Raw genomic sequence first — 14488 nt, forward strand, 5'->3', positions numbered from 1 at the left:
CAAGTACAACATAATACCAAAGGTCTCGGTCATTGCCTCCATAAGGCCCAATGTGTGTGTGTATGTATATGTGTGTGTGTGTGTATATATATATATATATATATCTCCTTTTCTTTTATTCTTTTACTTGTTTCAGTCATTTGATTGCAGCCATGCTGGAGCACCACCTTGACCCCAGCACTTATTTCTTAAGCCTAGTACTTATTCTATTGGCCTCTTTTGCCAAAGCGCTAAGTTACGGGGACATAAACACACTAACACTGGTTGTCAAGCAGTGATGGGGGAACACACACACACACACATTGAAGTTGAAGGGGCATGTTCCAGTGGTTAGGGGTGTTGCGTTTACAATCACTACATGGGTTTGGTTTCCAGACTGACCAGTATGGTATGTTCTTGAGCAAAACACTTCATTTTACGTTGCTCCAGTCTACTCAGCTGTGAATGGGTTACCCTGCAACAGACCAGCCTTCTGACCAGGGCCAATGATGGCCTGTTCACTGAGGCAGCAAGGCGGCATCATTTGAAAGCTAAAACAATGGGAAGCAATATATAACAACATCCGATTGTTTGGTCGATCACATGTGTGTGTGTGTGTGTGTGTGTGTGTAGGCATAATCGTCATCATCATCATTATTATCATTTCAACATCTCCTTTTCGTTGCTGGCATGGGTCAGCCAAAATTCCTTGAGGTAAATTTCCTGTAACTGGATGCTTTTCCTGTCACCTGCCTTCATCTATTTCCAAGCAAAGTAATATATCCTCTAATCCTTCAAATACAATCAGCTCACTAACCAGATATTTTTCATGGAGGATTACAAATCAAACCCATTGCTTGTACAGCTTGATTGGCTTCTTTCATCTTTAGATCAATGATATTACAAAGACAGTAACTTAACCAATTCTGCTGTGCCTGGGCTGTTTGCAGAAGCAAGTGCCTAGCCTGGGGAACACTTGACCATATCCCCACTCATAGATACACCATGATGGAAAGACAAGTCAATAGATTTGCAGCATCTGAGGGGTTGTAAGGGATGCCAGATAATGGTTAAAAATAATTGTACATACCTACTACATGCTCTCTCCCTCCAGATATTCTTCAGAGATTTACTCCCTTAGCCTTTATAAACGCTCAATAAATTGACCCCCTAAGGCAGCAGGGGTTTCTTTTATTATAGTGGTCATGAAGGCAGCAAGCTGGCAGAATCGTTAGCACACTGGGTGAAATGCTTTGCTGAATTTCGTCTGCCGCTACGTTCTGAGTTCAAATTCTGCCAAGGTCGACTTTGCCTTTCATCCTTTCAGGGTCAGTAAATTAAGTGCCAGTTGAGCACTGGGGCTGATATAATCAACTTAACCCCTACCTCAAAATTTCAGGCCTTGTACTTCTAATAGAAAGGATTATTGTAGTGGTCATAGTTTGTGAAGAGCCAGTTCCATTCTCTCATCCTTCAAACTTGTATTGGTCTGGTGCAGCAAGTACCATGAGTCCAGGAGCTACCAGGATAAAGGAGTTTCTCCTTTCAGAAGAGCAACTAAAAAATGGAAGGGCATCATCTGCTCTGGGTCTCTTGCAGGTGTCAGTAAGTGACCCTGTTTGATGGTGGCATGTTTTTACAATTAGTATATGATGTCGGTATAAGATGCCGCAAGCACAAACACTCATCTACGCACTCCCATCATCATCATCATCATTTAACATCTGTTGTCCATGCTGGCATGGGTTCGACAGTTTAACCAGGGCTGGCAAGTTGGAAGGCTAGTCCTTGGTACAATATTATACATTTGAAAAAATGAATAGAAATTGCTTTTCCAATAATTTTTCCACTTTATTAATTAGATGTTTCTAAGTTATTACTTAATAATTTATGAACACCTAATTATTAAAGCAGGAAAATTATCAGAAAAGCTGTTTCTATTCATTTTTCGAATATGTATAAATATATATGTGTGTGTGTATGTATGTATGTATGTATATATATATATGTGTGTGTGTATATATATATATATATATATATATATATATATATATATATATTTATATATATATTTATATGTGTGGGTGTGGGTGTGTGTATCAGCATCATCATCGTTTAATTTCCGTTTTCCATGCTGGCAAGGGTTGGACGGTTTGATCGGGGTCTGGGAAGCCAGGAGGCTGCACCAGGCTCCAGTCTGATCTGGCAGTGTTTCTACAGCTGGATGCCCTTCCTAACGCCAACCACTCCATGAGTGTAGTGGGTGCATTTTACGTGCCACTGGCACAGGGGCCAGAGAAGGCTAGCAAATGGCCACGATCGGTTGGTGCTTTTTTATGTGCCACCAGCATGGAGGCACGGGTGTCTTAACTACAGTTTCCATTTGATATTTATTTTGATGTTGGTGTTGACGTACTTGACTCAATAGGTCTCCTCATATATATATATATATATATGTGTGTGTGTGTGCAACTAACTCCTTTGTGTTTGTATGCATGGGCCGTGACCATGCTAGAGCATTTCTTTCATCTTGAACCCTTTCATTACCAACCCGGCTGGAACTGGCTCTGGCTCTGAGTACAAATGCCTTTGTTTCCCTAAGTTTTGTTTTAAAATCTTCCGCCAAACCTTAGTCACAATTTATGTTGCTAACACTAGCTTAATGATAACCAAATTATTTTACTAAATTCTTTGTTATATTTAAAGTAATTGAAAGAAATCTGACAGAGCATCTCAAAATAAATACAGTAACAAAAGGGTTAATGTTTAAAGGCTTCCATCCCCCACCAATATCCTCACCTCCCAACCCCATATTTCTTTATTGCCCACAAGGGGCTAAACATAGAGGGGACAAACAAGGACAGACAAAGGGACTAAGTTGATTACATCGACCCCCAGTGCGTAACTGGTACTTAATTTATCGACCTCGAAAGGATGAAAGGCAAAGTCAACCTCAGCGGAATTTGAACTCAGTACGTAACAGCTGACAAAATACCGCTAAGCATTTCGCCAGGCGTGCTAACGATTCTGCCAGCTCACCGCCTTAATATTTCTTTTAACCCCATATTTCTTTTACCAGTCTCAGAAAGGTTAAAAACCGAGCCAAGCGAGGCAAGATTTAATATCAGTATAGAAAGGGACGTAATCAAATACAGCAGGTTACTTCATACAACGCTCTACTGGTTCCACCAACGAAGCACTCCACTCGGGCGCGTAGCTGTATTTAGTCATGCACACAAAAGAGAGGTGTAGAGGAAGGAAGGAAGGAAATAGTTTGTTGTGAACTAGTATTTTGTAAATAATTGAGTTGGTGTCACAGTGATTGTAGGACAGGACAATATTTTAGCATATAATAGTTTGGGTCTGTGTTTGTTTCTCAATTTTCTGAATACTCAACAAGGAAAATGACTGAACAGAGGTTAGTGACATTTTTTTGTGTTTTATGCTTTTAAAATATTTCTAGTATTATAGAACAGTAACGATAATAATAATAATAATAATGATCATAATAATAATAATAATAATAAACTAATAATAACTATGATAATAATCGTTCTTAGTAGAATATTTTTTTCTCTAACATAAGCAAAATGCCTGAAATTTTGCGAGGGAAGAGAACCATTGGGAACCATCAGTTGTATCAATTCCAGTACTCGACTAGTACTCTATATCATCAGCCTCAGAGGAATAAATTAGGGGAGCAGGGACAGTTGATATGACGATAGTCTATCAATCTCAGAAGACACAGTCGGCTTTGGTGGGATTTGAACTCAGAATATCAAAAGCCAAAACAAATGCTGCAATGTATTACGTTTGCTATGTGAATGAATTTGTCAATCCAATGTCTTAGTAGTAGTAGTAGTAGTAGTAGTAGTAGTAGTAGTAATAATCCTTTCTGTTATCAGCACAAGGCCAGCAAGTTTGAGGGAAGGGGCTAAGTTGATTACATCGACCCCAGTGCTCAGCTTGTACTTATTTCATCAACCCTGAAAGGATGAAAGGCTAAGTTGAACCTGGTGGAATTTGAACTCAGAATGTAAAGGGGCCAAACAAATATTGCTATTGTAGGAAATCTGCCAGTTTACCACAGGTACAAAGCCAGCAATTTTAGGGGGAAGAGAGTGGGGGCTAGTCAATTAAAATCAACCCCTGTACATGACTGGTACTTTGTTTTATTGACACCTGAAAAGATGTAAAACAAAGTTGATCCCAGTGGGAATTGAATGTAAAGAGCAAATACCAAAAGGCATTTTATGTAACACTCAAAGACTTCAGCCAATGCAATAATAATGATAATAATAATAATAATAACAATAATAATAATACTAATGATAATAGTCAGAGATCATGAAGAAAAAAAATGCTTTCTAATTGATGCATTAATACCAGCAGATGACGTGTCTCTAAAAGAAATGGAGAAACTTTCAAAATACAAAGACCTGGAAATAGAGGTAACTCGAATGTGGGATCTAAAAACAGAAACAATTCCTATCATAGTAGGCGCATTAGGTATTATAAAAAAATATTCAGACAAATACATAACAAAAACACCAGGACTTACGAATATATATAACATACAGAAAATTGCACTACTAGGCACTGCACACATACTACGCAAAACACTTTCAATACAGTAACCATAAGAGCATCACAACAAATCACAGCACATACCCAAGGCACACAGAACTGCACTTGGTAGTGAAGTGAAAGTACGCTATAAAAAAAACTACTGAATGATAATAATAATAATAATAATAATAATAATAATAATAATAAAAGTAATAATAATGATAATAATGATGATAATAAAAGAGACCAATACTGTCAAATCATTGATGTGGCCATACCAAATGACATGAATGTTGTGAGTAAAAAGGTTGAAAAACAATCACCAAGTACCCCGAATTGAAAGTGAAAATGGCAAGACTGTATGGAATGCGAGAGGGTAATGTAAAAGTGATACCAGTGGTGATTGGAGCGTTGGGCTCAATCCCACTGAAACTTCAAGACTCCTTAAGGCAACTAGAAATCCCATGCAAGATTGATGTCTTGCAAGAAGCAGGCTTATTGGGCACAGCAGACACCTTAAGGAAAGTATTATCTGTCTGAGGTCCTTGTTGTGACTTGACAGATGACTAAAAACTCTAGTGCATTTTTACTTACACTGTGTTATGAGGAATAATAATAATAATAATAATAATAATAATAATAGTAATCCTTTCTTAATATAGGCACAAGTCTTGAAGTTTGTGGGAGGGGACTAGTCGATTACATCGCCCCCATGTTTCACTGGTACTTACTTTATCAATCCTGAAACGATGAAAGGCAAAGTCAACCTCACCAGAATTTGAACTCAGAACGTAAAGATGGGGCAAAATACCGCTGAACATTTTGCCTAACATGCTAACAATTCTGCTAGTCCACTGCCTTAATAATAATAATAGTAATAATGATAATGATAATAATAATAATAATAATAATCTAATCATAATAATATTTCTAATTTATGTTCAAGATTTAATTTGTTACATTATACATACATATATGTATGTATGTATGTATGTATGTATGTATGTATGGGCAACCCCACCAAGCTTGCTTGGTGAGGAGGGTGTTTATTGGACACCCTGCGGGATGAAAAACAAAACCCGTCAAAGGGCGGAGGAACTCTTGAGAGTCAACGGCCATCCAATAAATGTCTTAAGGCTGTATCATGTGCGGGGACATAGAAATAATCGGACTGAATACCCGATCGCGCGGTTAAACCATTGGGAGTGTAGGACTCCTAGCCTTTGTTAGGGCATCCTTCTAGGAGAAGGTAACTCAGGTAACTGGGATAACTCCGACATAAAACCTGCGACTCAGTGGTTACCGATGATGTTGACTTGTTCTTCATTTCGGATTATGGCTGCTGTTGCTTAGTGAGTGGGATTGACTCAGTGCACAGCCTTTCCTCACTTTAAAAAAAATCTTCTTGCACCGGCATTGCACAATAACAACATTTATTAAGCTTCGCGCAATGGCCATACTCGATAACGAAGGGGAAGCCACCATGTATGTATGTATTTATCTATGTATGTATGTATGTATTTCAGTAAAGGTCTTAGTTGCCAATTTTGTACAAGACATTGTAGATCTTTAGCTGGGCTAAAAAGTCACATTCGATCACAGCACCAGTAACCATTAAGCTTCATGCAATGGCCATACTCGATAACGAGGGGGCAGCCATAATAATGTATGTATGTATATATGTATGTATGTATGTATTTATGTATGTATGTATGTGTATATGTATGTATGTATTTATATATGTATGTATGTATATATGTATCTATGTATGTACGTATGTATGTATGTATATATGTACATATGTATGTAGGTATGTATGTATGTATATATGTATGTAGGTATGTATGTAAGCATGTATGTACGTATGTATGTATGTATATCTGTATCTATGTACGTATGTATGTATGTATGCATACATGTATGTATATATGTACGTATGTAGGTAGGTATGTATGTAAGCATGTATGTATGTAGGTATGTATTTATGTATGCATGTATGTGTATATGTACATATGTATGTACATATGCATGTATATTTATATATGTATGCATGTATATATATATGTAGGTATGTATATATGTACGTATGTATTTAGGTATGTAGGTATGTATGTATATACGTACATATGTATGTAGCTGTATATGTATGTTTGTAGGTGTTTATATATATATATGAATGTATGTATGTAGGTAGGTAGGTATGTAGGTATTTATATATGTGTATGTATGTATGTATGTAGGTAGGTATGTATATAGGTATGTATGTAGGTAGGTATTTATATGTATATGTATGCATGTATGCATGCATGTATGTATGTATGTATATATGTAGGTACGTATGTTTGTAGGTATGTATGTATTGTCTGAATATGAAGAACAGGGAAATATCAATATGGATCATAGTTTTTTTATTATATTTATTAGAATCTGATAACTTCACTAATTGTTTACTCCAAGTTACACTTTTCCAATATTTGGATAATAAAAACATTAAGAAAGAACTGCCAGCTTTTATGTTTGGTCTGGAGTTGTTGAAGGGAAAAAAAAACAGAACACTACAAATTCTTCTGGATGGTCTACTGATGGAGATGGCTACCTTTGTTGTGTTTTGTACGCCTCAGCCTCAGCAGACGTAGACGATGAGGTGGGTTACATTGTGGATGTGTGAGTACTTGCTTTATAAAGAGAGGGACATAGAAACGTATGTGTGTGTGTGTGTGTGGTATAGTGTAGGTTAGCTGTCTGAGGGACAAAAGTACATTGTCAGTTGTTTGTCTGTGAGGAGACATTCCTTTCAAACAGACAACTACTTTATCCTTTATTCATATTTCTCAATGACTTCATATTGCAGATGATAAATTATTTGATTAATTAATTAATTAATTAAATGGCTTTATATTGCAGACATTTGAAAATTTGCCGGCTCAGTTCAAAATTAAATTTTCAGATGGGACATCACACACTTTGTCAGTCGGTCCACAGGCAAACAGTTTACTAAAACAGGTAACGTAACATTCCCCTTGTTTGCTGACCCCGAAAATATATAAAATGAAATTTAATCCCCCTCTGCTGCTGATTCGCAAATACCTTAATTTCCTTGCATCAGTAATGGCTGTGAGATCAACGTAGCCATGAATCCATACTGTCTTAGCAGAAACATTGCAAAGAAAAGAAACCTTATATTAGATTCTTTTATTCCAGTCATTTGACTGTGGCCATGCTGGAGCACCGCATTTAGTTGAGCGAATCAACCCCGGGACTTATTCTTTGTAAGCCTAGTACTTATTCTATCAGTCTCTTTTTTCTGAACCACTAGGTTACAGGGAACGTAAACACACCAGCATCGGTTGCCAAGCGATGCTGGGGGGACAAGCACAGGCACAAAGATATGCATATACATATATATATGTATATATATATGTATACATACATACACACATATATATATATATATATATATATATATATGATGGACTCCTTTCAGCTTCCGTCTACCAAATCCACTCACAAGGCTTTGGTCGGCCCGAGGCTATAGTAGACACTTGCCCAATGTATGACAATTTGGAACTGAACCTGGAACCATGTGGTTGGTAAGCAAGCTACTTACCACACAGCTGTAGACAAATTCATTAGGTTTCTTTAAACCCTTCAGCATTCAGATTTCTGTCAAATGTAAAGCTTTATGTATTCACATTGTTTTATATTTATCAGGCATTATCATGTAACATCAAAGATTTCAATGATGTGACTGTTTATTTTTAGAATGACATTGTAGGATAGGTAGGAGATGCCAGATTTGGCCAGTTTGAATGGAAGGCAGATGAAATATTTTGGCCGGATACAACTGGTTTAACCCTTTCGTTGCCAACCCGGCTGAAATTGGCTCTGGCTCTGAGTACAAATGTCTTGTTTTCATAAGTTTGGAATTAAAATCTTCCACCAAACCTTAGTCACAATTTATGTTCCTAACACTAGCTGAATGATAATTAAATTATTTTACTAAATTCTTTGTTAGATGGAAAATTAATCAAAAGAAACAGAGCATCTCAAAATAAATACAGTAATCATCATCATCATCATCGTTTAGTGTCCGCTTTCCATGCTAGCATGGGTTGGGTTAAAATATATAATAGAGAAACAATTCTTAACCCTTTTGTTACCAACCCGGCTGAAACTGCCTCTGGCTCTGTAGAACAAATGTCTTGTTTTCATAAGTTCTGAATTAAAATCTTAGTCAGAATTAATGTCCCTAACACTAGCTGAATAACTGAGTTACTTTACTAAATTCTTTGTTATATTTAAAATTAATTGAAAGAAACCTGACAGAGCATCTCAACAGAAATACAGAGTTTTGATTAATTTCCAAATATTCAAATGTGTTCCACCCGCCAAACGCTTTATCTCAGAATGAAACCCCTCGCAGCGTTATTTGTTCTGGGAAGATCTTGAAGAATACGCTGATTAACATTCCATACAGCTATCGGGAATGTAAGTGGTTCTCTCCTTTGTCTAGCACCACGTCCTCTCACAACGCCTATGTAAGTCAAGTCGACATAAGCAATGAATTCAGCAGGTATTTCTCCATCGTCTAATAATTCTTCATAGGCCTCTTTGACATCTTCAACTGGTACAAAAGCTAATGCTGGAAAACATGGAATTTTAAGACAGAATTCAGAGTCTGTATTGTATTTTTCTTTGAGGCCTAATTCTGTAATTTTTTGAAATACTGATTGGTTCAAATGAAACAAACATGCCATGATGGATGAATTAGGGAATGATGAATTAAATGCCTTATGAATTGCAACTTTGAAATCTGCCATGTGATCAAGTGGATATGGATTAGGTTGCATAATTTTCAATTACTCGAAAAATACTTCATATGTCTGCTTTGTTTTATTTGGCAATAATACAGAAACCCGTGGAAAACTGCTACCTTTAAGTTGTACATGAATGCTAAACAGTTGAAACCAGTGTTCTGGCACAATTTTGAATGTTCCATCACATTCCCAACGACGATATGATGCTTTATCCTGAACAGTACTTTCTGATGCAAATATTGATATGCACTGTTGATCGTCGATACCCGAACCATATCTCAAAAACATTATCAAGTTTACAATATCCTTCAGGTATTTCAAAGCCAGTTCTAGCCCCTGAAGTTGAGAGCAAGTATTTTCTGTTAGCTGCATAAACTTAACCGCTATTATGCTACATGAACTTGCTGCTGTTTTCCACCGTTTCTTGCTTTATTTTTGCAACTGCTTTGCTAGCATTTAACCAATCTCCATCAGCTGGATGAAGGTGCTCACGAGAAATATAAACAATTTTCAGCTCATTGTTTCTCCGTTTCCGTGTGAATTCGCACTGAACACAGCCTTCTTTTCTCACATCTCCAGTATTCTTTTCCTAGTATTGCATTGCTTGAATGAAAATCGTAGATGTGATTATTTTCGTCAACTACTTTTCTTTTGTTTTCGGTCGATTATATGAACTTTGTCATTTCGAGTAAATTAAAAATGTGTTCACTAAATTTGCAACACTCTCTATACACATCACCGTAGTTAAGAGAGAGAAAGAAAAAGAGAAATTAAAACTGTTAACAGAAGAGGAAAAACAACAATAATGACAATTCTTTAACGAGGCTCGTTATAGTTCTGTGAATATATCATTAGAGATATTTCACCTTGTTTTCTAAAGAATTTATTTAAAGTTGGACAAAAAGTTGCTGGACCAAAAATCATCAGACCAAAAGATGTGGATAAAAAGATGTTGGGATGAAAAGACATAGCACCATGTACTATACCCCTTACCAAAATTTCTCTATGTTAGAAATCAGTATTTAAACCCTAGTTCTTTGAGTTCAAATCATACCTGAAATTTTTGGGGGTTACAAAAATTGACAATATCTTCTCGCTAAATCTTACCGTTGTATTTACATTAGAAACCAATAAGTCAGATATCCATAATCCAAATATTCCGATGTTCTGTTGACATTGCTTATTAACCATTTCCTTTGCAGATGTGGCTGGATGCTTTTAAAGAACACATTGATTACACAAATCATTACATGAACCAAGGCATTTGCACAAGTGATGAAGAGAAAGATGATTACATTGGAAACCTACAAGAGTCACTAATGGTAGGCGTTTTGGTTCATTTCTTCCAGCTTCATTTGGTGAATGATATATATTTAATTACAAGGTGGTGAGCTGGCAGAAACGTTAACATGCCGGGCGAAATGCGTAGCCATATTTCATCTGCCCTTACATTTTGAGTTCAAATTCCACCAAGGTCGACTTTGCCTTTCATCCTTTCGGGGTCGATAAATTAAGTACCAGTTATGTACTGGGGTCAATATAATCGACTTAATCCGTTTGTCTGTCCTTGTTTGTCCCCTCTATGTTTAGCCCCTTGTGGGTAATACAGAAACAGCTATATATTTAATTACATGTGTGTGTCAGTGTGTCCCTGTCTCATACTTTTGACTTCTTATTACCTGGCACAAAGCCACTTTTCTCAATACTGCACTCTTACTCAGTTGAAGGTTCTTATCTTGAGGGTGCTTGGTGACTCCACTAGTTCCAGTGGCATGTAAAAAATCACCCTGTATACTCTGTAATGTGGTTGGCATTAGGAAGAATATCAAGCTGTGGAAGTGATGCCAAAGCAGACATTGGAGCTTAGCACAATCCTCCAGCTCGCCAGCTCCTGTTCAACCACCCAACCTATGCCAGCATGGAAAGTGAATGTTTAAAAAGAAAAAAAGAAAAATCTCCATATGTGTGTGTGTGTGTTAAAAAATAACTGTTGCAACCCTTCCTCTCCCAATCATCTCATTTTGCACATTGAGGTCTGTTGGCTTCTGGATGCAGGGAAGATAACATCGTTGCTTTGCAGTGGAGTCGGTTGTCACCAGTGAGTTACAAGGGAGATAATCTTGCTGCTTTATATTAGGAATTAATCACGGTAAAGTTTTGGTTGTCTAATTATTACGTAACACAAGAGATAATCCGTTTTATAAGGTTCCTGTTTCGTACCATATAAGCCTAATCCCATTCTGAACCACACAAAAACTCCTCTGTTTATCTCTAGTTATTGTTCCACGAAGAAGTTCTCCAAGATAGCTCACTTGACCATTGGTAGCGGCCTTTCCAGAGTTAAGAATTGAATTCAGCACCACAGTCAGCCAAAATGCTCACAAGTTTGGGCTTTGTCAGAAGCACTGTACTCACTGGCAAACTTCATACTAAGACAAAATCTATTGTTACTGATATAGGAAAACGGTGATTGAAATACCGTTGCTGTTGCTATAGTTATCCAGCTAAATGAAAGTCTGTTTTGTATAAAAAGACAGAAATGCGTGTTTAGCAGTCTTACCACTGTTTGCTGGACGATTTTCGTCTGCTACTGATATATTCATGTTTTTAAACACAGCATGTTCGTAAGAGATATTCACATCCAGACAAATACTATAGTTAGTTTAATTTTTAGTGGTGTATTCGCATTAAATATGATAACCAGATGGCTGTTTTAATCTAATATAGCTTCTGTTGCACATAATGGCTGTGTGTCTGTATGTATGCATGTATTTGTGTGTGTGTGTGTATGCACACACATACATACATACAATACATGCATGCATGCATGCATACATGCATGCATGCATGCATGCATACATACATGCATGCATGCATGTACTTAAGTATGTATATATGTATAGATTGTGGCAAATTTTATATCAAGTGACATAAGATAGTACGTTGCCAAATGACATAATAATAATACCTACATACAATTAGTACTCAGCCCAGCTCTGTGCCTCGACTTCAACTTGAAATGCAATGGTGTGATAGTGGCCTGAATGAAGATGGGGCGTCTGTCTGTCCCCCCACCACTCTCTCTCTCTCTCTCTAAATATATATATATATATATATATATATATATATATATATATATATATATAATTTGGTCTGGTGCCACGTGAGTAAAAGTCACTGTGATCTTCAGGGAGTGAACTGTTGGGCGCAATGCGATATTTTCAGATATTATTAAAAGAATTTCAGCTCATTTTTCAAGTTCTCTGGTTAATAGTAACAACAGACAATTATGATTGAATAAACAAACGAAAATATAAGCCAAGGACAAGAAAACCAGATTGTCATCACAAGGGGGAATAACTCTACTTTTACCTGATGTGTTCCAAACAACACTTGTCTATGAGTGACATAACATTGATGATTGATGCTTGTATACACGAGGGATGCTTGTATATACGAGTGACACTTGCATACATAAGTGATACTCTTCGAGTGTCTCATTTCTTTTGAATTAAAGGTATCAAGCTGGTAAAGGCGGCGAGCTGGCAGAAACGTTAGCACGCCGGGCGAAATGCTTTGCGGTATTTCGTCTGCCGCTACGTTCTGAGTTCAAATTCCGCCGAGGTCGACTTTGCCTTTCATCCTTTCGGAGTCGATTAAATAAGTACCATTTACGCACTGGGGTCGATGTAATCGACTTAATCCGTTTGTCTGTCCTTGTTTTCCCCCTCTGTGTTTGTCCCCTTGTGGGTAGTAAAGAAATAGGTATTTCGTCTGCCGCTATGTTCTGAGTTCAAATTCTGCCGAGGTCGACTTTGCCTTTCATCCTTTCGGGGTCGATTAAATAAGTACCAGTTACGCACTGGGGTCGATGTAATCGACTTAATCCGTTTGTCTGTCCTTGTTTGTCCTTTCTGTGTTTAGCCCCTTGTGGGTAGTAAAGAAATAGGTATCAAGCTGGTAGAAATGTTAACGACTCAGACAAAATACTTAACGTCATTTCTCCTGGCTATATACATCCTGGGTCCAGATTCCGGTGCGGTTGGCTTCGCCTTTCATCCTTTTGGGGTCGATAAAGCAAGTACCTGTTGAGCACTGGGATCCGTGTAATCGAGCAGTCCCTTAGCCTTGTGTTTAAATTTGAAATATTTCTTTTGAAGTGTTCCACATTTGAGTGTCTGAAAGAGAGGTAAGTGTTCGTTCATGTAGCTATACAAACCCTTCCCATTGAATGAGTTTCCACGTAGAGATTTCCCTTGGGTAAAACCGATATGAGAGAACCTTCACACAATCGCTTCCCTTGCTGGAAATGGTCCCCTCTGCTCAAATCACACCCTACTCTCTTAAAAATTGAAAAACACAATGGATAATATTCTTTCTAATCTTGGTATAATCCAACCATTTTCAGGCTAGGGGGAAGTCGATTACGACGACCCCTAAACGTTACTGCTACTTTATTTTTTATCGACTCTAAAAGGATGCAAAGCCAATGTTGATCTCGGCTGAATTTAAACTGAGAACGTCGACGCGCTAATGATTCTGCCAGCTCACCTCCTTAAGACAGTGGATAGTATAACTCTTGATGTAATGTCTAAAAGTAATGGTCACGGGTGGAAACGTTTTTAGCTCTCGATCTGTTCTAAGAAACAACAGCAAACAACAATTATCAAAAGCAATGCAGTTCAAATGTCAATGTCACTGAGTTATGTCCCTTTTGTTGTTGACAGATGTGGATGATTATTTTTATCAGTGGTTACTGAGGAGGAGGAAGAGGCATCGCCGATAACCAATTTTGTCTTTTCAGGGTCCACAGACGGCGTTGGGGGAAGGGCTAGGATGTTATCATAACACCAGTGACCTGACCCGAATGCTTGCAACAAACTGGATTATCCACAAAACGAACTTAACGGCCAGGTGGCGGTGGTGGTGGTGGTACATCGAGACACAGATTAGACCTCAGCGCAAGAACAGTAATGGTTCTCGCAACAGATGTCTGCCAATTTTAAGTCACAAGGCGTTGGTCAGACATCTGGTCAAAGGTGCAGAGCAGCAATATCGAACCCACAACCACGAAGTTGTGAAGTGAACCTCTTCTTTTATTCTTTTACTTGTTTCAGTCATTT

At 37.6% G+C, this 14488-nt stretch overlaps 1 protein-coding gene across 3 annotated transcripts in view; it reads left to right on the top strand.

Moving 5' to 3' along the window:
* The window catches only part of LOC115210359 (oxysterol-binding protein-related protein 1), a 280667-nt gene that overhangs the window by 55928 nt on the left and 210251 nt on the right, over positions 1-14488 (top strand). For all 3 annotated transcript variants that reach the window (XM_029778918.2, XM_029778916.2, XM_029778917.2), the window contains exons 11-12: positions 7453-7551; positions 10568-10687. In XM_029778918.2, coding sequence (XP_029634778.1) covers positions 7453-7551; positions 10568-10687 — 219 coding nt within the window. The remainder of the gene's footprint in view (positions 1-7452; positions 7552-10567; positions 10688-14488) is intronic.

This window comes from Octopus sinensis, linkage group LG4 (assembly GCF_006345805.1).
Source record: "Octopus sinensis linkage group LG4, ASM634580v1, whole genome shotgun sequence".
In the NCBI taxonomy this organism is placed as follows: domain Eukaryota; kingdom Metazoa; phylum Mollusca; class Cephalopoda; order Octopoda; family Octopodidae; genus Octopus; species Octopus sinensis.